The 27,018-nt window shown below is 48.1% G+C and overlaps 1 protein-coding gene across 1 annotated transcript; it reads left to right on the forward strand.

Moving 5' to 3' along the window:
* Window positions 1–27,018, forward strand: LOC115331018 (nose resistant to fluoxetine protein 6-like). Its single transcript, XM_029993073.3, has 7 exons — window positions 1–160; window positions 2,656–2,735; window positions 2,818–2,940; window positions 3,681–3,801; window positions 16,628–16,814; window positions 22,046–22,188; window positions 25,701–27,018. The coding sequence occupies exons 1-7, from the start codon at window positions 14–16 to the stop codon at window positions 26,022–26,024; spliced, it is 1,125 nt and encodes a 374-aa protein (XP_029848933.3). The 5' UTR covers window positions 1–13; the 3' UTR covers window positions 26,025–27,018.

Here is a 27,018-nt window from a genome sequence, read left to right on the forward strand (position 1 = left end):
GCCGCCGTTCTTGATGGTTTCCTTGCTGTTGATCTTGGGGCCTCCGTGGATGAATGGTCCCATCTGGCACGAGACCGTGGACCGCTTCGCCGAAGGCTGCAAGCGCTACTGGTGGACAAACCTTATCTACATCAGTTCGTGGATGAAGAACGACGAAGTCGTAAGAACGAGCTGTGGACCTTCGGACTCGTCAAACAGAAGGAGCTGATACGAAATGTTTTCGCGTCATCTGGAGCTATGCGGAGCGCAAGTTTGTCTGCTTCTTGCAGAAGGGCTCCGATAATGTCAGAACGCCAAATTCTTATTAACCAATTTAAAAAAAATGTGGGTAGGCATTAAGGCATCTAGGATTGAAGTCTTCCCACTATCCTTCCAATCAAAGCTAATCAGAGCTCGGCGTCGTTGTGACGTCACCACAACTCCTGAGCAAGAAGCAGACGACTCGCTCTTCGCACAGTCACTGACAGTTTCAGAAACGCGGGGCATGCAAAGTCTCGGACATCTTATTAAATTGTCACCCCGCAGTTAATGAGATGGCGGCATTAGCCGATAAGAACGCCGAGAAACGAACCAGAAAACGTGAACATAATAAGCCCCTCCCCCCATGCGTTTCTTAAACTGTCGACGACTATAGTTGGTTCCCTTGAAGTCGCCGGCCTGACAATTAAAATTTTATCTAACAAGAAACTGCGATGACTCCGATTTGATCGGGCATGCATTAAAGTCTTCAATCACTTGCAGATAAATGTTTTTGGGCAGCTGCTGCCAATCTACACATAGGTACGTTTGGCACGTGATCCTCTGGCGTGCTGAAATGACAAGCACGCGCTGATTCACTACTTGTCATGCACCGATGAGAAGTTTAGCCAGTGCAGTACAACCGCTAGCCTGGGGTTGCGGCACCACGCAGCTGAAATGATTGTGGGTAGGCCTTTGGTTCCACTGCACTCGTCGAACTCGTTCGAAGGCGCGAGTCAGACGCCGGGTGCCGGCATTCCGCGTGCTAACGCTGTTCACCTGTAACCCTGCACTCTAGCAAAGGCTAGAAGCCGGAGCTACGCTTCACTAGTTGCATCAGCTGCGCGAGAGTCCGTGCAGCCAAGTCCCGTCCTTGAGCAGAAGCCTTCGCTGCAGTACACACTCAACGTTTTCGTATGGGGCGTGTATACACTGGCGCTGCCATAACCGCGTGTATACCCTGCGGCTGTGCGCGTAGCACGCTGAAACCGGATCCCTTGGCGTGCGTTTCGCGTCTTCGAGATCGCCCTTATCGGCTAGCGATATTTTCCCACACGTTGAACGATTCGTCAGATACGAATAGCTCCGCTTGACTGTAAGATTAAACGGCCACGTGCTGCGGATTGTTTAATCTTTATTTGGGATCATAGCGAAGGTTACGGGCACGCGAGGCTACAACCTTGAAACAGCCTCCCCACGTGGGTTCGTGATAACTCATGCGGTGGCAGCCGCTCTCACGTGTGAAGCGCAGCAAAAGGAATCTACCTGTTAGCCTCAAGTTGGCACCCGACGTTTCACTGAGCGACAAATGAGAACTTCCACCTGCGTATCCAGAGCAATCCGAAAGCGTTTAACGCTTGTACTTTTGGAAACGTTAATAGGGACTTTTAGCAAACCGTTAGCATGTCCCGCGTGTCGCACTACAGGAGCCTTTTAAACGCACGCCCGGGTGATACCATGCACCACCGCGGGCGGGGTGCTTAAAAGCATGCTTCGAACGCTCCGGTAGTGCGGCAGGCACGCGGAACATGGTGACGGTTCACTAAATGTCCCCAAAGTGAAGTCGATTGTGCTTTAAAACCACTGCAAATCTACAATTCAAATATCCCTTTTCATAATTCAGTCAAGCAACATTGGCGGCCGCCATATTTTGCGCCACGCTTCCTGCGCGAAGCGTGTGATTGGATCCGACTTCAGACCGAGCACTGACGCAGCATTCCTGTCGAATGGGTTTTGAACCGAGTAGGTGCCGAACGCTGATACGGCGGTGCTCATGTCCAATCCATGCTCAAAGTGGACGCCCAAAATACGGCGGCCCCGAATAATCGACGCAGCAACTACGGGAGAGCGCACACGTTTGGAAAGGGCCTATTCTTCTGTAGTAAACAGACCTAAAGAAGCGAAAATTTCGACTTCCATTCTGAGGCTTCAAGAAGGTCCGATCTGTATTTTGACCCAACGCCAGCGAGCGTTCACGTGCTCTTCTTCAAAAGGGCACTAAGGTAAATGGTCTTTGAGATCACCTATTTATTGTGATAACTAAATCTACGGCCTCAAAGAATACTAAAAAAAACAAAGAAAAATAACAACTTAAGATTAGTTTTATACGGGTCCGATTTCCCTAATAAAAAGAGTACCAAAGATCAAGACAAGCTCATTTTTCTGCAGTTCGGCACAGAAACAGAGAGCGCCGTCGGACGTGCTCTCATTTTTTTTTTTTTTTTTTTAAGAATGATTACCAGTTTGCCTGAATTTAGGCTTTGTGTTTTGTTTTAGCATCACCGAGAAGTTGCACGCCGGGTCTGCTAGCATTATAATATATTAACATAGTAGTAAGGCCTAAAAATACAATGTCATTTTCAAGAACCCTTCCCTTGCAGCCACTCGTAATAGTCACTTCCATCTTTCTTTTCGCAGTGCCTACCACATGGCTGGTACTTGTCCTGCGACATGCAGTACTTCATCATAGCTCCCATATTCTTCGTGGCACTCTACAGGTACGAGAATCTTTTATGTTTATGTTTTTTTACGGCATTCTCGCGCAATGTTGTCTCGTCACATTGCTCATCAAATGTACAGGAAACCAGCGCTTGGATTTGGCCTTATTGGCGCGGCTGCGTTCGTGAGTATGGCCCTCACGGGCCTGGTGACGTACATCTTCGACTTCGGACCGGTCGCGCTTTTCTCCATCCCCGACGACGAGTAAGTGATCTCAGCAATACGATGGAAATTCTCGCAGGAGTCTATCGCCGCGGCACTTTCTTTATAAAACGCTATGCGGGCATAAACTGAGGGGAAGGAGGAGACGAGAGGGCGAGCGAACGTCAGAGCGCCGAGCTCTGGTGGGAATGATTATGATGAGGGACAAAGGAGGCTAGCTTTGTGTCTGTACCCACTAGACTCCTATATATACCGACAAAACCTGGCAGATCGCCACGAGAAGTGGCCGCCGAAATGAAAAAGGTGGAGCGGCAGACAACGGATGAGAGGAGAGCCTAGGTGACTGGCGCCCCGCTGCGGCGGGACACCGAAACACACTTCTCCTGAGCGAACAAGTGTGTTTCGGGTCCTCGCCGCTGCAAAAGCTGTGCGCTGACGTCCAGGTTCCCCGAGAAATGCTCCGTGCTAACAGATCCTCGCACTCCAAATCTGCGAACGGGCACTCTATGGCTCCGTCGTAGAACTGCCAGGATTTGTGAGGATATGCCCTCGCACTTTGAACGCGTTCAAAGAGTGAGTAGAAGCAAAGGCCAGCTAGCTTTACGTCTATACCTAGTAATCATCCCGGTCAGAATTTTTTGTTCCGACCACAATCCTTCAGTTTCTCGGGCGCATAGGACGCTCGCAAAGGTGGGACAACTGAAACTGCACCCGGTCTTTCTCACCTCGACAATGATTATAGACACTGCAGTGTGACGTCACGTAACGCGCGCCTGTTGCAGTAACCTCAACTCGTTCCTGAACAACATTGCCTTTCGGCCGTACACGCACTTCCCGTCGTTCGCGGTGGGACTCCTTCTGGGCTACATCATTTACAAGTACCGGGAGATCAAGATCAGCAGGGTGAGCTGCGCACGTTTTAGACATGTGCCTAGAGTCTGTCTAACTTAGATATTTAGTGGCCGTCGTGCGTATATCCTCGCAAAAGGCCAATTGGAGAAATAAAAAAAATGTTAAATTAAAATAGTTTACTTAAAAGTATGTTCTTGTTTAACTGGTTTAAAGCAAAGTCATCGCACCAAAAAAAAAAAAAAAGGTCAATGTTTATTTTTGGAGCACAGCTCTTAGGCACCTGTTTCCGGCTTGAGCGGCGTCGCCATCAGCGTAACCGTGAGGTCACGTGACCCCGGTGACGTCACGTGACCTTGTGGGGTCACGGTTACGCCGACGGCGACGGCGACGCCGGTGCCGCTCGGAGGGAAAAGTAGCAGGCAGGATGAGGAGGTGAGGAGGAGGGAGGAGGGGTATACCTTCCTCTCAGTACCCTTCCCTCCTCCCCCTCAAGAGCTGAGCTCTAATTTGGTGTTACAGGGAGTTGTAAACGGCTTTCATTTTGTTTTATCTCTAACATTCGGGAGTTTCGGCTTAGCCGCGAAGATATATATAATCAAATATATATAGAAACTTTTAGCGCTCCTATCTGTAAAGAAAGGCCGGTGATAGTAGCGACTAACTTTCATACTATATTGAAAGCAAACATTTCTGAGGATTTTTTAAATTGTTTCTTGTCCTAAGGCTTGCACTAAGGCTATTGCCGGATTAAGCATATGTTATTTCTTCTGAGAGTAGTATCCACTGTTTCATGTACAAACTGTTCTCTGTCCCAAACTCTTCTTCCTTTTCTTTCTTGCAAGTTCGGGTGAGATGGGCTTTGCTATCCAGTGTATCTGTACTCCCCTTCCCTAAATATTATCATTCGTTTAACACGGGGAGCCTAAACTTACGGATCAATAGCTAAATTGAACACATGCGAGGACCCAGTGCCACATTTCCCTGAACACTCTTTGCGCCAATGACATACTCGACATGGTTCCGAAGGCGTCTGCAAGCCCCTGATTTATGGTGGCCATCACATCCACAATGGCAACCTGATGAGTCTTTGGCATTGCGAGGCTGCTTCTCGGTCTCCCTTTCAAGGACGCCTCACACTAAATGAATGGTCTACTGGGTACTAGAGCGGGGAGGTAGGGGCACATGTTAGACGTGACGTGGTCGTCCACTTTTTCACACAGTCGCTAGTGTTGTGCAAGGTCATTGTCTTGCTCGAAGACGTACGGCCGCCCCCGCGTGACATCCTCAATCCAGGACTTTACCACCATGTCCAGCAGTCTCAACATGCGAAGCGGCGTTGGCTCTAAAGCCAGGGTCACGCTGCTCAAATGGCATCTCGCAAAAGACTGTCTGCGAACACGAGTCATCGCAATATCCGAGGTTCGGATGCCGCGTGCTCAACTTTCTCCTTGAACTCATTGCCATGCGGCATTCGAAGCACGGATCTCGCGGTGACTCACTTTTGAATCGGTTTAGAAACTTTCATTTGTATGATGTATAAGCAGGTGACCCCGGCTTTAGGCCTTGAGTGAAGAAATGGAGTGGCGTGGGAGATGGGACACTTCATACACTCTTACGGAGGCAGCTCAGCGAATGACAATGCCGAAACATATGTTTAGACCAAAAAACGCAGTCTGAGTTGTGACATTAAAGGAGCGGCGCAACTATATTTAATTGGAACGTTTTTTAACTTGACACGAGCTTACTGGTACACCTGGGACTCAAGGATAGTCACTTGAAGGTAAACATGTTTGAGAGAATTCTCTCTGGTTGGGTAAATAATAAAGAGATAAGATAATCCGCCAACCAAAAATTGAAATAGTAGCGACCCTACGTTTCGAAACCGTTCGTTTCTTCTTCAGGGGGATGAATGAAGGACAGCAGCTTCTTCTTCTTCTTACGGAGTCGCTCAACATCTAGAAGAAGAAGAAGCTGCTGTCCTTCATTCATCCCCCTGAAGAAGAAACGAACGGTTTCGAAACGTAGGGTCGCTACTATTTCAATTTTTGGTTGGCGGATTATCTTATCTCTTTAAGGATAGTCACGCGCAACGCCACTGGCCAAGAAAATCCTTTGTTGCGGTGTAATTTCAAGGACAAAAGCTATCATTTTCATTCAATCTCTCCTTTGCAAAATTTGATGACGTAACGTGGGGATCGCAGTACACCCAAGTGACGATATTTGAATGCGATTCATAGATTGGACCCGAGCATTGCGTGGGCACTCGACTTGGGCTCGTGATAATTGCTAGCTCGAGAAGCATTCGGGTAGTGACCCGTGTCCAATCGCTGCAACGACGTCAACAGCGGAGCCATAACAATGTCTGGAACTCAGCGCGTGTCCTGCGCTTTGCCAACACCAGCGCGTGGCTATGATCAACACTGGCGGCATATAATCGGCTCCAGATCACGTGGCCGCTTGTTCTGGCTGCGAGTTGAGGGGGTGAACGCTGCTCGTTTTTCTTTAATTTTTTTCTGGGACTTCTGTTGCGTGAGGTGAAAAACGAACGCGTGTTTCATAGGTCATTAACGTTAGGGACCCGTTTTAAGCGGTATTTGCGCAAAGTACAAAAATTGTTGCATCGCTCCTTTAAGCAATGCAAAACGTCACGCTTGCATTGCTTAGTATCACAACTCAGACTGCGTTTTTTGGCCTAAACATATGTTTTGGCATTGTCATTCGCTGAGCTGCCTCTGTAAGTTGCGGTGATTGGCTCTCCGAGTGTTGTGCTAGAAAGCAGACTCACGGGCTTTTTTTAGAGTGTACTGCCAGTCCTCAAAGCCATCGCAGATGAAGGAAATTTGGCGTGCATAACAGTGGACAGATCTGATAGGCTCAAATCAAGTCACATCCCATTTTTCCGGTTCACCATTTAATCTTGAACGAAGTTTCTGTCTGAGAACATGCACTCTAAAAAAAGTCTGTGCGTCTACTTTCCCGCACAACACTCAGAGAGCCAATCACCGAAACAAACGGAGGCAGCTCGGCGAATGACGATGCCGACACATACGTTTAGACCGAAAAACGCAGTCTGAGTTCTGAGTTGTGACATTAAGCAATGCAAACGTGACGTTTTGCATCGCTTAATGTCACAACTCAGACCGGTCTAAACATATGTTTCGCCATCCTCATTCGCTTAGCTGCGTCCGTAAGTTGCGGTGATCGGCTCCCCGAGTGTTGTGCGTGAAAGTAGACGCACATACTTTTTTTAGAGTGTAGAGTGTTTGAATTTGTAAAGCAGGCGCTTCAATCGGATTGGACGGTTCTACCGGGTCTTGTCGGTCATAAACTGCTCTCTTTTTTTTTTTTTTTTTTTTTTGGTGTAGGTCTTGTACCGAATGGCTTCGTAAACCGCATGCCTAATGGACCCGTTTCAAAAGTCGCGTGTCGATTATTAGAGGGTCGGAATCACTGCGCAATGGCGGAGCGATTGCATCGAGGAACGTGCAAGTCACTCCATAAGATCACGAACTTCGGAGCGCGGCTAAAGGCCTGTTCACACATACAGCGGAGCGCTAAGTTAGCGCTACGTGAGCTCTCCAAGGAGCGCTCATGTGGCGCTTCCTGGCGCGTGACTTAGTTCTAACACAGCGCGCGATTAGCGCTTCTGTATCGCTCCAGTAGCGCCTTGTTAGCGCTCCAGTAGCGCCTTGTTAACGCTTCAGTAGCGCCGTGTTAGCGCTTTAGTAGTGCTTCTTGTACCGCGGTGCTGCGGATTAGCGCGTGCACTGCGGTTTCGGTTCCTATGCTTGGGTGTGAATCAGCAGCACCATGGCGGACATGTGGGATGCTGAAATAGAAATGCGACCAATGCTCTTACATACGCGATTAGTGCATATGTGTGTGGACGGCTTAACGCCCAGAAGAGCCTTCTGGGTGCGCGACATCTTTCGCCACCAAGATACCGACAGGTACCTAGTGAACCTTGTTCCTAGGCTGAGGGACCGAAACACAAAGCTCTTTCGAAGGTAGTTATCTTTAACTGCGTGTCTTTAAAACCAGGGTCACGCATATCGAATAGAAAGCGATGAGGTCGTACCCAATCAATTAGTCACTCAAAGTCCATGACTCTGGGTCGCCTGCCCGACCCTTTGCTTGGAGAGCGGCTGTTTTACTTCCGCTTCTTTCAATGCCAATGGAAAAACAACAACAAAGGAATCGCCGTGCACCCGCTGTTCCGCAGCAGCAAGCACGGCACAAGGAGCGTGCATGAGAGCGCTGACAGAGCGCTTCTGTAGCGCTAACAGAGCGCTAACAAAGCGCTTCTGTAGCGCTAACAGAGCGCTAACGAAGCGCTTCTGAAGCGCTAACAGAGCGCTACTGAAGCGCTAACCGAGCGCTACATCACGCGCTAGGAAGCGCCACATGAGCGCTCCTTGGAGCGCTCACGTAGCGCTGACTTAGCGCTCCGCTGCATGTGTGAACCGGCCTTAACACTACGAGCCGACGAGCCAATCAAACAGCGCCGAAAATGCAACGCCACTGCGATCATCACCTTTTTGTGAGTGTATTTTTTCCAGTGTGCCGTGACGTTTAGGGTTTAGTCCGCCATTGTGCAGGGATTTCACAGCTGCCAACAGAGTACCGTATCTTGGAAAGGGTCGACTGGGTGATTCCCCGTCAGTTCATGCAATGGTGGTCCGGGTCATAATTTTGATATTTTTGTTAAAAAAATGAAACCCGTTTACAAATCCCTGTAACGCCGAATTGGAGCGCAGCTCTTGAGGAGGAGTAGGGAAGGGTACTGAGGGGGGTCACGCCACCTGCGGGTAGTCACGTGACCTCGGGGGGGGGGGGGGGGGGGGGCACGTGACCTGGGGGGGGGGGGGGGGGGCACTTGACCCCCTCGGTTACGCCGACGCCGACGCCGCTCAGGCTGGAAACGGGCCCCTAAGAGCTGCGCTCTAAAATATATATGAAAGCCATGTTCTTGGGAGGAACATTCCGCTATATATGAACGCCGTAACGTTTTTTTTTCGCTGAGATATAAAATAGAGAAGCTCGAGGCGTGGAAATTGAGAAGATTTCACTGTGCTACTTTGCACAGTCGTCATTTTCTCATCGAAGCTTTCACGTTACCATAACTTTTTAATAGTTTTCACAAGAGATATAAAACACATACCCAAAAAAGTAAAAATATCAATAACATATTTCTATGCAAACAAAAAAGTCAAACATGGCATAAAAACACGTTTTAGAGACATATTCACAATTTTTTTTGCAAATAAACTATCTTCTATAATACTTCACAAAACATATCAAAATGCGCGCCTTCGAATTATCTTTACGAATGCATAAAGATAATATGCCCACCTTTAATTGCCTTCTTGTTATTAACGCGGAAATGCGGCTGATTTCACAAAAAGTGTCAAGATTGGGCGTCGATATATAAAAAACTCCATCTTTTATTTTTTTTAAACTCCCCTTGGCAGTTTGCAGTGACATGAACTAACCTGTGATGGCAAAACATTGAGTAACATATGACCTCCGAACGGGAAAAACTGCGACAAACCTTCACTCGGAGCGAGCCGACGTCTCGTTATAGCGGCTTTACCGCAGAACGTCCCCTTTATGGAAGCGTCAAAAGCTGGAAAGCGGGACTCTGTCGTAGAGAGGGGAAGGTCGTGCTGTTCCGAGCATTGCTTTATCGTTGTGTGACTATACCCCCCCCCCCCCCCCCCCCCCCCCTTCCCCCGCCCTGCCCTCTTCTTCCCGCCCCTTAACACGAGCAAGAAACGCCTGCGAACGTCACTGCCTGCGGTAGTAAGTAATCGTAAGCATATCACATTGCCTTGATACCCAAAGCTGTGACGAGTCAGTTACGGCAAAATAAGGCGAGAGTAGTTGTAAGGGAAAATATGCATGTCAGTTGGTCAGGAAACATTTCAATCTAAACCCAGAGACGAGGAAAAACATAAATAACGGACAGTGCGAAACGAACTCTCAAACGCAGCTGAACTTTATCACAAGAAGAACGGCAATAAATGCATGTCCACGCGGAAAGAAATAAAATAGGGAAGATCAAGACATGCGACCGCAAAGACTTGACCGAACCTAACCAGACAAACTAAATCACTCGGTTAAGGACAGCAACGGGAACGGGCACCTCTGCCAAAGACCTGAACAGATGGGTTGCACCACGCTATGCGAACCGACCGAGACCGAACCCCTAACCCCGTCTTCTATTTTACTGCCGTAACCCCCTTCCCCAACACACACACACACACACACACACACACACACACACACACACACACACACACACACACACACACACACACACACACACACACACACACACACACACACACACACACACACACACACACACACACACACACACACACACACACACACACACACACACACACACACACACACACACACACACACACACACACACACACACACACACACACACACACACACACACACACACACACACACACACACACACACACACACACACACACACACACACACACACACACACACACACACACACACACACACACACACACACACACACACACACACACACACACACACACACACACACACACACACACACACACACACACACACACACACACACACACACACACACACACACACACACACACACACACACACACACACACACACACACACACACACACACACACACACACACACACACACACACACACACACACACACACACACACACACACACACACACACACACACACACACACACACACACACACACACACACACACACACACACACACACACACACACACACACACACACACACACACACACACACACACACACACACACACACACACACACACACACACACACACACACACACACACACACACACACACACACACACACACACACACACACACACACACACACACACACACACACACACACACACACACACACACACACACACACACACACACACACACACACACACACACACACACACACACACACACACACACACACACACACACACACACACACACACACACACACACACACACACACACACACACACACACACACACACACACACACACACACACACACACACACACACACACACACACACACACACACACACACACACACACACACACACACACACACACACACACACACACACCGGAAACCCCAAAAACATTACAATATAAAAAACTTTTAGAAGGTATAAAAAGAAAAGTAAAAAAGACGGCTGACTATCGCTATGCTTACAGGAGACTCGGTGTCTTTGGTGCTCAATAAGTGGTTCTACAAACAAACAACACCAGCTTAACCATGCGCGACGCACCAATTATATCTACAATGGAAGACAGAAGTTGATAACCACAAGGACATTTTTTTTCCGAACTCTGACCGGATATTCGGAGCCGGGAGAGAGGAATTCAGAACCTCTCAAATAGGCGTTTGCGAGGACGTTTGAAGTTCTGTCATTTACGAAGCGAGTAAGAGTCTAGTGTCAAATCGAGCAGCCATGGCCCAACGATTCAGCACCGTGCGATTGTTCTGTGTGGACTATATACGGAGGCACAAGAAGAAAGTGCATAGCGATAAGCACCTCGTATCGGTAAGGAGACTCAACAAAGTGCGGTTGGAAAAGCTACTGGCTCCACGGACAGTGAACGAATCTGACCTTTTATGCCAACATTGCTACAAATACCTCCAGAATAAGATTGCTTCTCCTCACAACGTGAGTACATCAGACTCTTCTTTCCGGGACTCTGATGAAGTTCTGGCTGAAGTGAGTCAAGAATTGTGTGCTGCTAGTCCGTCGGTAACTCCATTAAAACCACGTAAAACCATTAAAAAAAAAAAAAGGCGCGAAGCATATTTGAAGAAAAAACAAGCTCAAGTGAGTTCTTCGATTAGAAGAAAGCTGTCAGGCGTTTATGGCATGAAAACCGGCGAAGACAGTTGTGAGCACTGCGCGGAGTGGTTTGACGCGTTCCGCGAAGCGCTGAAGGCATGCAGTTCCCACCAGGAACGCAAGCGATTGTACACGCTTCTGCCACCAAGCATCTCGAAAAAAGAAATATTGCGTCTGGTGTCAGAAGCGACTGCCTACATGATTGATCAAACAAGAAAACTGAAGCGTAAAGGTGGTGTATGGGCAACCCCTGATCCCTACATGGGGAAAAAGGTGAATGCCGAAGACGTGAGAGTTGCACTTGAGTACTACACACGCGACGACCTCGCATGCTCTATTCAAAGCCCCAACAAAAAGGACGTCGTCAAAGCCATGATCAACGACAACAAGACCAAAGTCGTAAAAAGGTTTAGGACCCGCTCTATTAAAGAAGCTTACCAGCTGTTTAGGAAGGACCATCCCCATCGAGAACTAGGCATCTCTAAGTTCTATTCCCTACGACCAAAATGGGTAAAAAAGAGTCCCGAGCATGAGGTGTGCGCTTGCATATATTGCGTCAATTTTCAGTTGCTTTCAACGGCAATAACAAATGCCTCACAGGAGACATTTACTGAAGACGACTTCAAGCGCATCTACCTCTGCAGCGCTCCACAAAACGATTGCTTCCTGCGCCGTTGCGAAAAGTGCCCAAAAATGCAGAGCATCTCGCTGCAGTCGCTCCATCTCGATGAAGACGAAGAGATCTGTTACGCGTTATGGGACGCCGGCGAACTCGTCAAAAAGGTTATAGACACTTCCGCTTTCCTAAAGGAACTGGAGTCATGGAGCGAAAAGTGTATGAGGCATTCTTACATCCGTGACCTTCAACGAAGCCTGATACGTGACACAAGAACCGCCTTACCACCCAAGGCAGTGATATTCCACTTAGATTTTGCGGAAAATTGGACAGTCATCTTCCCAACCAATTGGAACAAAACTCTAGTGTCTCTCTTCACATGTGTGGTTACGACCACGCAAGGCACGGAAAGCTTTGCCGTTGTCAGCGATGACAGGACACATGACACAGCTCACGCTCTTCTAGCCACAAAAGCCATAGAAGAGCATGTTGATAAACATTACCCGCTCTTAATAATTTTTGTATCAGACGGAGCGGCGGCGCATTTCAAGAATCGCTTCCAATTCCACGAATTATCTCGGAAGCCGTACTCTTTGGCAAGATGGATCTTTTCAGCCACTGGACAAGGAAAACGCGCTTGTGATGGAGTAGGTGGTGTTTTTAAACACCACGCAACGCTCACCAACTTGAGATCTTCGCTCAACTCAACGATTGTCACCGCTAAAGACTTTGTGGAAGTGCTGGGCAAAAAAGTAACAAATGTCTGCATGCTCCACCTGTCTGCGGAACGGGTTCGAGAGTTTCGTCCGGTGAAGCAAGTAGAATGGGCCACCGTAAAACCTGTGAGAGGAATCCAGGCATCTCATCTGTGGAAGTCATCATGTGCCGAGAGGCCGGATGTATACATGGCCACTTGCGCAACTGAGAGTTTTAAGCTATGCATAGTTAGCGAATTGGCAGAGTGGGGCCGTTTTGTTTTTGTGAATTGTAAGCTAAGTAATGGTATTCCAGCCTAAAGTGCATTTCCGTGTCAGTTATACTAACCCCTTCTGAAAAAAAGAATTTGAAAAATATAAAATACATGCCATAACTAACGCTCAAAATATTTGGTGCTGTGCGGCAAAGCCGCTATGACGAAGACGTCGGCTCGCTCCGAGTGAAGGTGTGTCGTAGCTTTTCCCGTTTGGAGGTCATATGTTACTCAATGTTTTGTCATCACAAGTTAGTTCAAGTCACTGCAAAGTGCCAAGGAAAGTTTAAAAAAAAATAAAAGATGGAGTTTTTGAAATATTGACGCCCAATCTTGCCACATTTCGAGAAATCAGCTGCATTTCCGCGTTAATAACAAGAAGACAATTAAGGGCAGGCATATTATCTCTATACATTCGTAAAGAATATTTATAGGCGCGCATTTTTATATGTTTTGTGAAGTATTATGGCAAATGGTTTATTTGCAAAAACAAATTGTGAATATGTCTCTGAAACGCGTTTTTATGCCATGTTTGATTGTTTTGTTTGCATAGAAATAATTTATTGATATTTTTACTTTTTGTGTATGTGTTGTATATCTTTTGTAAAATGCATTAAAAAAAGTTATGGTGACGTGAAAGCTTTGATGAGAAAATGACGACTGCGCAAAGTAGCATAGTGAAATCTTCTCGATTTCCACGCCACGAGCTATTTTATATCTCAGCGAAAAAATTTGTTACGGCGTTCATATATAGCTTAATGTTCATCCAAAGAACATGGCTTTCATATATATTTTTAACAAAAATATCAAAATTATGACCCGGACCATCATTGCATGAACTGACGTGGAATCACCCTACTGTACACAGTTCAACTTCAAGTTACGTCGCAATGGCCCTCACTCTAAAAAAAGCCCGTGCGTCAACTTTCCCGCACAACATCTTGAGATCAAATCACCGTAGCTTACTGAGACAGCTCAGCGAATGACGACGCCGAAACATATGCTTGGACCGAAAAACGCACTCTGAGTTGTGACATTAGGCAATGCAAGCGTGACGTTCTGCATTGTTTAAAGTCACAACTCAGACTGCGTTTTCTGGTCTAAATATATGTTTCGGCATAGTCATTCGCTGAGCCGCCTCCGTAAGTTGCGGTGATTGGCTCTCTGAGTGTTGTGCGGGAAAGTTGATGCACAAGCTTTTTTTAGAGTGCTGATTGACTGGCTGGAGTCATCATTGACGACCTTCTGGACTTGATGGACAAAGTCGGCCCCGGCCGTCCTAATGGTATCCGATCATGTTTTTTTCCTTTTGGCCACTGACAACGCGTTCCCTTCCGAGTCAAGCAGTTTTTTCCTGACTTCGAAGTCAACTTGCCTTGCCACGTTCAATGTGGTGGCAATCTCTGAATCACCGTAGTCGGCTGCAAGTGCAACGAGCATAACATGCCTTTTCATTTACTGCGTGAGGCTGGAGGCGGCAGTCTTGATTGAATGTCTATAAAGATGGCATATGCATGCTGTTGAATTTGTTGAAAAAGGTATAAACAAATGCAGTTATTGTCTGGACATTCTCGACGTGCCAAACGAGTGCTATCGAACACCGGCCTCATCCTTATGTCGCAATCATGCACAGTCACGCAGAAACTAAACAGCTCCAAGAAAGTGGACGTTCTCCCCCCCTTCAATCAGACCATGCTGAGAAGACGCGGACGATAACTGCAGTTTCTTTGCGTTGACGGGCTCCCCCTGTCTGCTTCACATGGACGAGTCCTGACGTCAGCACTAGTACGAAGGAAAACCGCCAGGATAACGCGTCTCAGAAAACAAACGCTCGCTCTCTTGAAGCTATTTAGTTTCTGCGTGTTTGCACGTAAGTCTACATGATTGCGAATATGAAAGAACCACATTATTGAGAATAACATTAATTTGGTTAATATTACTTTGCGTGACGTAATGTTAATTTGCTTATAGCTTTTTTTCTTTTTATTATGGGCGGATGCTACCTGGTCTACGTTTGCATACGTACACTCCGCGACACTGTTAGCGCGAACAAACCATCGCTAGTTTTCTGTTTGTCTCCCAGTATTAAAAGACTGCCATCAAAAATACTATAGTGATGGCAAGTACCCAGGTGAAATAGTAACTTAAGCGGTAAATATTGATGCCGACCAGCACGTAGTTTCCAAGCAAAAATGCGAAAAATCACCAAAGTCGTGTTCGTGCAAACGTACATCTCCACCAAATCAAATGTTTTTTTGTTTTTGTTTTTTTTCTTTTCTACCGCTCTCCTTTAACCTCATGCGTTATGTACGCGTTTCGAAAAGCTATCTTCTCGCTGCTTCTCGGATAACATTGCTGATTATACTTTTGGTTTCCACATAAGCTTTTCTTGAAGTGTTCTTTTTTGTTTTGTAAAAAGGTCCGTGGGCTCCTCAAGCTTCCTGTAGGTAGTTTGTTTCCTCACTGTCAGCCATGAAATAATAAACATAAAACGATTAATATTAGTAGTGTTACGCGTTCCCAAAGATGACATGGCGGCCGGTCTACACATACGTCGCAGCGCTAAATCAACACAGAAAAGCTTTGATGCAGAACTGACTTGAGCGTAACATAGCGCTGTATCAAGGCTGTATTACTAATATAGCGCGAAGTCAGGGGTGCATCAGCAAGGTCAGTGCTGCTTCCAGTGCTGATTAGTAGCGCTAACCAAACGCTGTGGCGTGTGAACAGGCCAATATACTGCGCGATCTTCTTTGGCACAGAGAAGGTCGAAAAGCGGACAAGCAATTCGCTTCGAGATTCGATCGACACGGCTCATGCTGTGGAAAGCAGAACTACGCTTTGTTTTACACTTACTTGGAGCAATACGAATGCTACGCACGCGGTGCCGACGCCATGAGAGAGGCCAATGCAGCGCTCGCACACTGGAATCAACTGCTAAGAGCTTATGCTCTGTATCATTGCCCATGCTCTGTGCCGTTAGTGCGGATGCTTTGTCTCCACCCGCATTGTGGACAGATAGGGAACCATAGATAAACAAAAGCACACTTCCACACAATTCAATCTGGGTCTCGAGGCCAATAAACCGATATCCCCATCCAGTTTGACTACGCCACCGCTGCCGCAGTGTATCGAGGGAAATTTAGCTTTTATGCGCGTGCGACAACCCTGTTGGAGTTCTGCATGTGTTAGAGCAAAAGATGGCACGAGCCCTCGCACGCAGGGCGGTCTGCCTCCTGTGAGCTAAGGTTGTGGCGGCGTCACGGATGCGCCGAACGTTTAGTGAGATCGGTGCATTCAAGCATTTGATTCAAGCGAGCCTGTGTGCGATTGGCGTTTTCCGCAGAAGATGCAGCTTGCCGGCTGGCTGTCGGCCGTCACCACGGGGCTGACGATCCTGTACGGCGTGTACGACTGGAACGCGTACTCCCCTCCGGGCCCCTTCCTGAGCATCCTGTACGGCTCGACCAGCCGACCCGCGTGGTCGCTGTGCGTCGCCTGGGTCACCTTCGCCTGCGTTTCTGGCCACGGAGGTACATCTTCCATAGAGGGTGTTCACTGGCAGTCATAGCTGAGTGCGTAGCTGCTCAGCGCGTACTGACGGCGAGCTTCTACGGGGCTTTTGCAATGAGCATTCACACCATCAAGACTGCCGCTCTTGGAAGCCTATGCGGAGCGCGAGTTCGTCTGCTTCTTTTGCAGGGGTTGTGGTGACGTCAGAACGCTGAACCCTGATTGGCTCTGATTGAAGGTAGGTAGACCTCAAGGCAGCAGCTTCCTTGAGGTCTACCCACTATCCTTTAATCAGAGCCAATCAGAGCACGACGTTCTGACGTCACCACACGTCGAAGGGCGCTCGGCATCGGGCTCGGGTCCCATTGCTGGGTTTGGCGTCGTCCGAGTGTAGGGACGTTCCACGGGGGAATTGAGTAGGACGTTGGCATGGCCTCGACTACTCTATGTGGTGTTCAGCAAAGCCACCTCGATGGCAGCCGATGCGATATTGATAGGAGCCGAATGTAATCACTGACAGGATGAGAATGGCAGCGAGGTATTTCCGTTGTCCCGCCTCCGGCGCGAGCTTCCCTCCCCCGATAACGGCGTCTCGCGAGCTTTGAGCGTGCACGGGCAGTCAAAGCCCGGCGAGAAGGCAATGCGCGCGTGCTGCAGGCCCGGCATCACAAGGCCGGTCTCATCCTGTCACTGACTATATATACACCAACACGCGGCCGTGACGTCAGGCCGCTGCGGAGGCGCTGCTCTCGACAGTGCGCATGCGCAGACGCTGCACTTCACGCGAGTCTTTGTTCCTGCGCACGCGTAATGTCCCACACCTTGTGCGGGAACTGCGCGTTTGCCTCCAATTCGCGAGAGCTTGTTTGTAAATAGCGCGTTGGCCTATAACAACGGCACGCTATCCACCCACTACGCAGGCGATCAGGCTCCTTAATCACCACATACGGCTCAATGTTTCAATTAGAAGGAGACGTCTTGTTTCGGGCCCGACTTGGAAGCTCGTTTGCACTTTTCGTTCGTACGTTCAGACGCGCGAAAGGCGCCTTTTGGAACGCTTGCTCACTATACTGCGTTTCGTCCGACCTCAGCCACGATCCGATAGAGTCAATCAAGATGCGTCAAACGCGCATCGTCAAGGCAATTGACATCTTTGTTGTTTTTTTGTGTTTTTTTTTGGGGGGTGGGGGGGGGGCCTTATATGCTACACGGCGGGACGAAGCGGGACCGAGAGACCAGGACAACGCCGTCTGCTGCGATTGGTCAGCGCTGCGCCACTGACCAATCGCAGCAGGCGGCTTTGTCCCGATCCTTTGGTCCCGCTTGGTCCCGCCGTGTAGCATAAGGCCCCTGTTCTTCCCTCTTGTCCGTGCCTTCAAGCGCAACTATGTTTTCAAAGTTACAACGCCAACGCACCCAACAGCCAGCATGGTTTTTTGTGCGTTTGTTGTCGCCCACTAAATGAATCAAGCACAATAAAAAGCGCAGGATCAAGGCGCTTTTGTTGTGCCTGATCGGTTTGGACAACGCCACCCAGACAGAAGGCCTCCGCATGGCCTTCTCTCCCTCTATGAAACGCCATCAGAGTTGGATCGCGCTAACTCTGCTATTGGGCCCGAGCCCGACCTTCGACATGCTGATTGGACACGAGCCCCAGCCGAACACTGACGCAGCACTTGTGCCCAATCTCACGCCTCGATCGATCTGACTGTCATGACACGTGCGGAGTCCCTCTGTCTAGGTGGTGTTGGTTTAAATCAGGGGTCGGCAACCGGTGGCCTGCGAGGCAATATTTTATGCCCCTGGCACACCACCAAAAATGACCCCCCCCCCCCCCCCCCCCCTCCACTCACCTCCCTCCCGAACCAACACCGCCTAGGCGACAAGGCCGAAGTGCTCTCATTTTTGCGTCACCATGCAGCAAAGGCCAACGCTGGACACAAGTTAGAAACGAGTGCCGCGTCAGCGCTCGGCTTCAAGTCAAGTTTAAGCCGAACGTTGACGCAATTGTCGTGTCCGATCTGTGACCAGCGTTGGCCTTCGCTGATGACGCCATCTCATTAAGCACAATGGCTCTGTTGTCTGGGAGGTGTTGCCCGAAAACGCACTTCAGGGCAATGGGTATACGTTTGGTTGCAAACCGGTATTATTGCTACTATTCAGTCTGTAAAATAGACCGATCTCACCAGTTAATTTGACTACGCCATCGCCGCCGAAGTGCATTGAGGGAACTTTAGTCTTTCTGCATGTGCAGCAATCCCTCTGGAGCTCTAAACTCCAGAGGGGTTGCTTTCTTCTAGGCTTTGATACGTACTTTAGCTGTTTAATACGTTATATCCCACTGCCATCGAGCCTCTCGAAGAAGTTGGGGCCGTCAGTTCGATGTCAGTGCGCTGTACGTCGAACTGAAGTTTTGGGGTGTCTCATATGGGACAAAGGGTGTAAGATTACACCCTTTTTAATTCTGTGTCAGGAGTGCACATGGGCAGCCGCTACAATGAACAGCATGGTGTCCTGACGATTTTGATATCTTCTGGAAGCTGTATGCTCATGGGCACGATCATCCACACACCTACCCGTCTGAGCTATATAAGACCATCCGCACACATAGGAATTTGATACACAACCCCTGTGGCGCAATCAGTGAAGAACTTATTAACCTAGTTGGGTGTTTAGTGCAACACGCGTCTATGTTCGGCTCTTGGTTATTGATTGGGTGGCCCAACCTCGCCCTCGTGTTAAATGCCGAAAAATACAACCGTTACACTGCAGCGTTACGCTAGTTTCTTTAGATTGTGGGTTTCTTTGTGCATTTTACGGAATGACTACCGGCCTCAGAGACATGTTATAGGGCTTCGATTTTTCCACCCTTTGATATTTTTAGTGAGCTTTCCGCCAGCTGAAGCAATGTGCTCTGCGGAAAGCCAGCTCTGAGCAGGCGCTTAATCTTTCTCCCAAAGCTATCCCGTGTGCTGTGCCAATGGGGCTTTTTAAGGGATGCTTCTGGACACGAGCTTGCTATGCGTCTTTTTACTAATTTTGAATTGGTTGAATCATAAAGAGAGGACATCTTTTTTATCGAGGAGCCTACGTCTAGCGTATGTGCTTCTTTGGTAAACTTCGCACTGAAGGCCCGTTCACACACTTCCGACTTCTTAGAACTGTGTGCCTTGAAACCTTTTAAAATTTCTTACTACGGCATTTGGTGGTCCCGTGTATTTACTATTCCTTGCACGCATCATTGTTTCTTTCTTGGCTCGAAAAAAACTTTGTCAATGTTATAAACGACCATTTTTCATAGGTATACACGTGCACTCTAAAATAGCACACAACCTTCGCTATAGGGAAATGAAGTTCCAGGGTCACCGCATAGATGGAGCCAGCGTGCCAGTGTGTTCTCTGGTCGTGAGGGCCTAAGGCGTCGCAAGTGTGTGCTTAAAGAGCCTCTCCAGCCCAAAAATGGAGGTCGTTAGTTTCGTATCAAAATCTTGCGGCAGGTACCAGGGCCTCCTCGTGGAAGTGTCTACGAAATCTCAGCTCACGTTTTGAAGAATAAATCGTATAAAGCGCCTCTGGAAGTTCTCATATTGCAACTCACTCGATAAACGAACCGTGACCTAACATGATGAGGATGCCGTCTCCTTTGGGCTTTCCTTCCTCCTTGCCATCTATACATTGCTTCTTCCCCCGCCTGTTGTCATCGCGTCGGTCGCGTCTCGTCGTTCGACGCATCTTGACTTTATATTAGCAGCAGAAGTGTAAGGAAAACAAGGACAAAAGGAGAGAACACATAAAAGTCGTAATGTAGATGGTTGAGCGTGTTGGTTATTAATTTACGATAAGGAAAGAGGGACATTGAGGACAAACAGACAAGCCTGTCTTGTATGTTTGTCTTCAATGTGCCTCTTTCCTTATCGTAAACATAAAAGTCGCGTTCACTTACAATTAACGTTTCTTCTTCCACATCTTTGTGAGAAGCGGGACCACGGTACAATAAAACGAAAGAAACCACAAAAAAGAAAAACACCCTGGAAATCTGCGCTCATTACATTCACTACTTCGCCAAATAGTATCATTCTTGTGCGGATAAAAAACAATGGAAGGTGCGCTGATACATTTGTCATCGAGGTGCGCGATCTTCTCTTCTTCAAGAATTTCTCGAATTAGAGGATCGCCACTCCGCATCGACGCAGTGCATTTTGTGAACGGGGCATCATAACCACCGTCTAGGTAGTGAATTTCTAGAGGGCCAGAGACAGTCTCGTACCTGTTGTTACGGAGCTCTTACGGCCGATTGTTGAAACAGCTGCCCCCGCAAAAGGCGTTATGTCACGGTTTGTGGCTTTAGTATCTTTTTACATCACAGATTTTGTCGAGTGATGAAACGAAAATGCGTGTATCAAAGTCTGAGCCTCCCGAATTAAGCTCTTGGGGAAATCGTAGGTATTTTGGTTCGATAATTTAGCAGCGTAATTAAAGAAACGTAAGCCTTGCGCGAGGCGTGAGGGCCAGCTACGATCGCTATTTTTAAATCGGAGGGCGCTCGTAAGTTTACTAAAGGACCACATATGCTGGACGGACCACACACAGTGCCGCATCTGATCGTGACGTTGGCTATGGTCGAACGTAAACTGAAACAGTACAGACGGTACACCCACGCTCAATAATGAATAAACAAGCACCATCCCAGCGTTTTCAAATCATTTCATAAAAACCAATTAAATGAGCCATGCTTGTTCGGTTGTCCTTTAACCCCTTTGTCTTCCCTCGTGCCGCGTCCGTCTTCTGCAGGGTCTCGTCGACCACCGCGGTGCTCTACCTTCAACAGTAACAAAAACGTAACGGATTACGTGAAGTAACGCATTCCTCTCGAGAATCGGTAACGAGCAACGTACTTAGTTACTATCTAAGAGCGTAACGAGTAACGATAATTTTAGTAACGTCTGCGTATTTTCTTGAAAGTGCCCTGAAACTGAAGCTTCGCATGCTTGTATCCTTTCACGAGGTCGCGCTCTTTATTCAAGAGAGCAGAAGGTTTCAAGTTTCGAGGATTCTGAATCATTGATACGTATAGACATATCTGCATCACCCTCTCAAAAAGAGGAACGAGTCGCAATGCGTACGGCGCGGACGTAATTTTTAGAACCTTGCGCCGGGTCCCTTTCCGGTAGGCAATTCATGATTATCGTCGCGGTTGGCACTTCTACAATGTATATTGTCCCGTTTCGTGCGGCGTTTCTCTCCGTTCCAGGATTCGTGAACACGCTGCTGTCGTGGAAGGCGTTCGTTCCACTGAGCAAGCTGACGTTCATGGCGTATCTGCTCCACCCGCCGCTCATGTTCATGTACGCGGCGCACACTATCAACGCCGTCTACGTGACGCAGTTCATGATGGTAGGTACAAATAAAGTCACCGGGTCTCGGGAATGTGGCGGCATTGCCTTACCGTCTGCTAGCCGGGCACAAACAGGCGCTAGTATACGGACAACCAAACCTCGGAAGGTTTGGTCGTTCGAATGGTCCATGTTGCAACGGCAATCGCCATTTCAATCCCTTTAAATCTTCGAAGCTTTGAAAAGGTCGTGCTGAAGCAATCGCTCCAAGATTGATATGGAGTATCATTGTACTGGAAGGCGTTCCTCTCCAATATAAACGTGTTTATTACTGCGCATAAAAAAAGAAATGGATTGGCTGGTATATGTACAATGTGAAAGATGCTATAAAATATTTATTATTTTACAGCTGTTTATGGCTCGGGTTTTGTGGATTTTTCGTGTGCGTGACCAAAAACTCTACGCTCACACCGCCGCACGCGCTCGCCTTCCCCGGATAAAATATTCGAAGTAAATAACCAAAATAAAGCGTTGACGAACGCGCGTGAAAGATGCCATTTGTTTTAGGCTTTTGCTTTAGGACAGTTACTGCTGCCATTGCTTCCTCTATACTCACAAAGCCTTGCAGTTCAATGATGGAGCCACAGAGTGCCCGGTCTCAGAGTAGGAGCTTGAGGATTTGGTAGATAGAGCAATTCTTGGGGAACCTGGACGTCAGCGCACAGCTTTTGCAGCGGCGAGGACCCGAAACATGGTTTTCAAACTCGACGATAAAAGAAGCGGTAGCGCGAGGAAGGCGAGGAGCACGAGCGCACGTTCCATCGCTCGGGACAAGTGTGTTTCGGCGCCACACCGCAGCGGGGCGCCCGTCACGTGGCTATCCTCTCATCCGTTGTCTGCCGCTCTACCTTTTCATTTTTGGCGGCCGCTTCTCGTGGCGATCTGCCTGGCTTTGTCAGTATTAACGACGTGCGCGATCGAAAGCGTTGCTGTGGTCGTCCTGTCACGATTTGCCGAATGCTGACTATGACGTCAGCAAAGGTTTCCTCGTCGACAGAAATAAGAGTAATAAAAGAACTTCATTTTGACGTTGTTTGCAGTGTTAGTTTCAAAGCGCAGTGATTTTAAGCTTCCATCATACTAATTACAAACACCATCGAACTTGTTGTTCGCGAGGTAATGACGTCACGAGAGGGAACCATAGGAGGGCGCCACTAAAACATCTCGCCGCTAGTAGAGGAGGCTATGCTGTTGCAGACGCCGGCACGGGCGGCGCGTGGAACACCATTCCCTGCATCCTCATTGATGCTTGGGTAATTTAGCAATAGGTCTATTCAGTAGATTGGTTAACAATAGGCACCATTTTCAAGATCAAGACTCTGAGGTAGATAATAAAGGTTTTTCAAAGATTTGCCGCTGTAGGACCCTCTTCGGCCATGTGTATACACTCGCGCCGCCCTTCCTTTGTCGTCGTTCCAAGCCCTCCTGCATGCCCAGTTTCCTTTCCTTCCACTCTCCCGGGGTGGCGATCCCTTCGCGCGCGTCTACTTTCTGCCGAGTGGCGGTCTTGTCGCGCGTGTCTAGTTTCCTCCGGCTCCTCGGGGCGGATCTGTGTCGTGTGCTAATCAGCTTCTCTGGTCATCCACGTTCACAAAGTGGAATGGCTCATGATTTTTAGTATTAACTTATTAGTCATGTTTTTTTCTACATATCTCTTAGAATGGTATTGTTGTTCTTGTGTATTTCAAGACAAGAAAATTATTTTTCAATGTCCCCAAGCACCGACACAGCATGCATGCGATGGCGGTACTAAGATGTCTGCGCTTGTTTCTCCGGTGTGGGGATAACGAAATCTCGATATCCAAGAAGTGTCTCGATGAAGCAGCCTGTAACCATAAATTTGAATCGGCTCGGTAAAAATGAGGAGGTGAAGGGGAAACATGCGCATTTCATGAACCAAAATTGCGTCCATACGGAGAGCTCGGTGCTACTTTCCCAGGATCCAATGACATTTGGTGCAAAGACCTCGCAAATGATCCTCTCCTGCGTGCTGTCATCTTTGTCTAGAGCTGAGGATCGCATTTAAAAAGCGTATAGTAGGTCTCTCTCGCGATGTAGTGGACGACGTACGTATCCGTGCCTTGCCCAGTGACTGGGCACATTTAGCATGTGCGATAAGTGTTGGGCTGGTACGCCACACTAATAATTGCCTTTTGAGCGCTGCCCTCGTCTGCTGGGTTGTGGAACACGTTCTGAGCATGCGCTATAGATTCTTGTGCACAATATCAGATGCACCCGCATCTCAGTGATTCTCGTCATTACAATTCACTTACCATTCAAAGTATTCTTGATGTGTAGACCATTGCAAAGAAGGGCTTCTTGCCGCTGCCATGTCCAGTGTTCGCACGTATGGCGCGTGCTTTTCTCGCCTTTGGAAGCGACGAACACGTTTATACTAGGCTGTGGAGATCGCAGGCTGTGCTGGAGATCTTGAAACATTGAAATGGTGTATTGAAAACCGGGTGTTTTTGCGAAGACTTTCAAAAATCCTAAAAATTAGGGCGATTGAAGAAAGAAGAGACTCTCTTCGGGAACAAACTACCAGCCACGGCGGACGTCAGGAATTGCCAAAAACCTACTAATTAGCCAGATAATTAATTAAAACTTGTTAATTAACTTTTTAATTAGTGGAAATAGACATATGATTCCAATTAGAAAGTTGCCGAGCGTTATCGAAAACCACTAAATCAGTCATTTTCAGAAAGACTTTAAGCGCTTGAGAAGAGTAGTAGCGCACTAAAATTACCACTCGTGGAGCAGGTACAAGGCTGGGGCTAGATAAGAGGCGGAAAAATCGCGCGGGCGCCTTACCGCAACCGCTAGCCTTGTACCTGCTCCACGAGTGGTAACTTTAGTGCGCTACTACTCGTCTCGCGCGCTCAAAGTTTTTCTGAAAATGACTGATTTAGTGGTTTTCGATAACGCTCAGCAACTTTCTAATTGGAACCACATGTCTATTTCCCCTAATTAAAAAGTTAATTAACACGTCTTAATTAATTATCTGGCTAATTAGTTGGTTTTTGGCAATTCCTGACGTCCGCCGTGGCTGGTAGTTTGTTCCCGAAGAGAGTTTCTTCTTTTTTCAATCGCCCTAATTTTTAGGATTTTAGAAAGTCTTCGCAAAAACACCCGGTATATATATAGTATGTGTAGGGTTAAGAACCAGGTATGCTCCGTTCACCCTTAGCTGAGACTAGAAGCTCCGCCTTTAGCGCGAGCTTTCTGCCCTTGATAACACAAGTGTGAACACGCAGGCGCGCGCCACCAAAGCGCTGCGGAAGTCAGAGAGCTCGCGCTGAGAGCGGAGCTTCTATAGTCTCGGCTAAAGGATGGACGGAGTATGGATGCTCCAACTTGAGTTCGAGCTTTCTTTTCTCTATAACAATTTGTCACACATCCAGCCAATTCCCGGTAGAAGGCAACGGGCACGTGCTGGATGCGGAGCTTCTACTCGATTGTTAACTTCTCACCGACTATGGTATACATAAGTCTCTGATACACCTCAACTTGCAGGTGTACCTGTACTTCGCGCATCTCCTGGCGTGCTACATGGCTTCCTTTGTGGCATGCGTGACGTGCGAGTCGCCCTTCATCAACGTCGAGAGGATTCTTTTCGGCGCACTCAACGAGTTTCGACAAAATCGTGCAGCGCGGAGGGTCGCGAGTCCTCCGACAGACGGCTGCTACGACCATCGAACCAAGTCATCCGATGTTCTAGAAGACGGCGGGAGGGAGGACACCGGGAATTTCAGCGAGAGATCCAGAAGGTCGTGCATGGTTGCCCTACCCGCCGTCGACACGTCTGACCACAATACGAGCTCCAGCAGCAAGCTGTAGGACCATATAATCATCGTGACTGCCTTAGAAAAAGTGACGCCACAAACCTCCTTACATACTTCAGCATGACCTCCGGATGCAGCATGGCTTCCGGACTGAGGTGGAAAAGACTAAAAACAGTAAGAGAGTAGCACACAAGAAAAAGGACGACAGACAACATCTCAACCTCAGCTAGGAGGTTTAATCTGTCAACGCCTTAGACCCTCTTTCTAATGTTCTTCATTGTCACGGACGGAAATGCACCTTCTTACTTTCACCCTTTCCACACCAGCCTCAGGGTTTACTATCGTGCTGACTGTTTGGTGTCTGCTCGCCTTCGTATGTTTCAGGACAAGTACAGTTCCGGTAGCCTCTTGTCGACGTCATCTGAGAGCACGCTTGACTGCTCCCATTGTACACGACTTCGTTCGGTTTACGGGTGCAGCTCCCATGCTATACAGTTGATGCAGGAAGTACACCGCCCTACGCCAAGGGTACGCGCTTTCTTTACTTGCGTATATATTAGCGTAGAACGGAGCAAGCGAACGAGACGACTATTTTAATGTCACCGCACCTGTTGGGCAAACATATGATGCAGCAGGAGTTTAAGGATTCCATACCAAACCTTGAAGGTTCTATTCGTGATGCTGACTGTAAGAACCCAGACCAGCTTATGGTTTTTTTTAGGTCACGTGACTGGCTCCAAGGTGAGAAAGGTACCTTTTGTTTCCTGTCCCCGTGGAGCCGGTCACGTGACCTCAAAATTAATTTTGCGGGTACTTTTACCACCGGGAGAGATACCCGCATTCACCAACAAACCAGCCAAGGTATCCAACTCTTTCACTTGAATCTGTAGTATTGAGAAGAACCTTTCTGTTGAGTGATCGGTCAATTTCCCGATAGGGACTTTACTATTCGTAGATTGTACGCATGGATTACGGGCCCTGCGGGTGAATCCTGAATCCGTGCTCAAATCGACGGCACCTGCTTTAGCTAGCAACGCAAGGCTCTTGCG

The sequence above is a fragment of the Ixodes scapularis genome, unplaced genomic scaffold (assembly GCF_016920785.2).
Source record: "Ixodes scapularis isolate PalLabHiFi unplaced genomic scaffold, ASM1692078v2 PGA_scaffold3__209_contigs__length_174095766, whole genome shotgun sequence".
NCBI lineage: Eukaryota > Metazoa > Arthropoda > Arachnida > Ixodida > Ixodidae > Ixodes > Ixodes scapularis.

Excerpts from the sequence above, each read along its gene's own strand:
- LOC115331018 (XM_029993073.3), top strand. The coding sequence starts at position 14 with ATGGTTTCCTTGCTGTTGATCTTGGGGCCTCCGTGGATGAATGGTCCC. Across the intron at positions 2,736-2,817 it reads TTCTTCGTGGCACTCTACAG|GAAACCAGCGCTTGGATTTG; the intron begins GTACGAGAATCT and ends TCAAATGTACAG. Across the intron at positions 3,802-16,627 it reads GGGAGATCAAGATCAGCAGG|AAGATGCAGCTTGCCGGCTG; the intron begins GTGAGCTGCGCA and ends CGTTTTCCGCAG.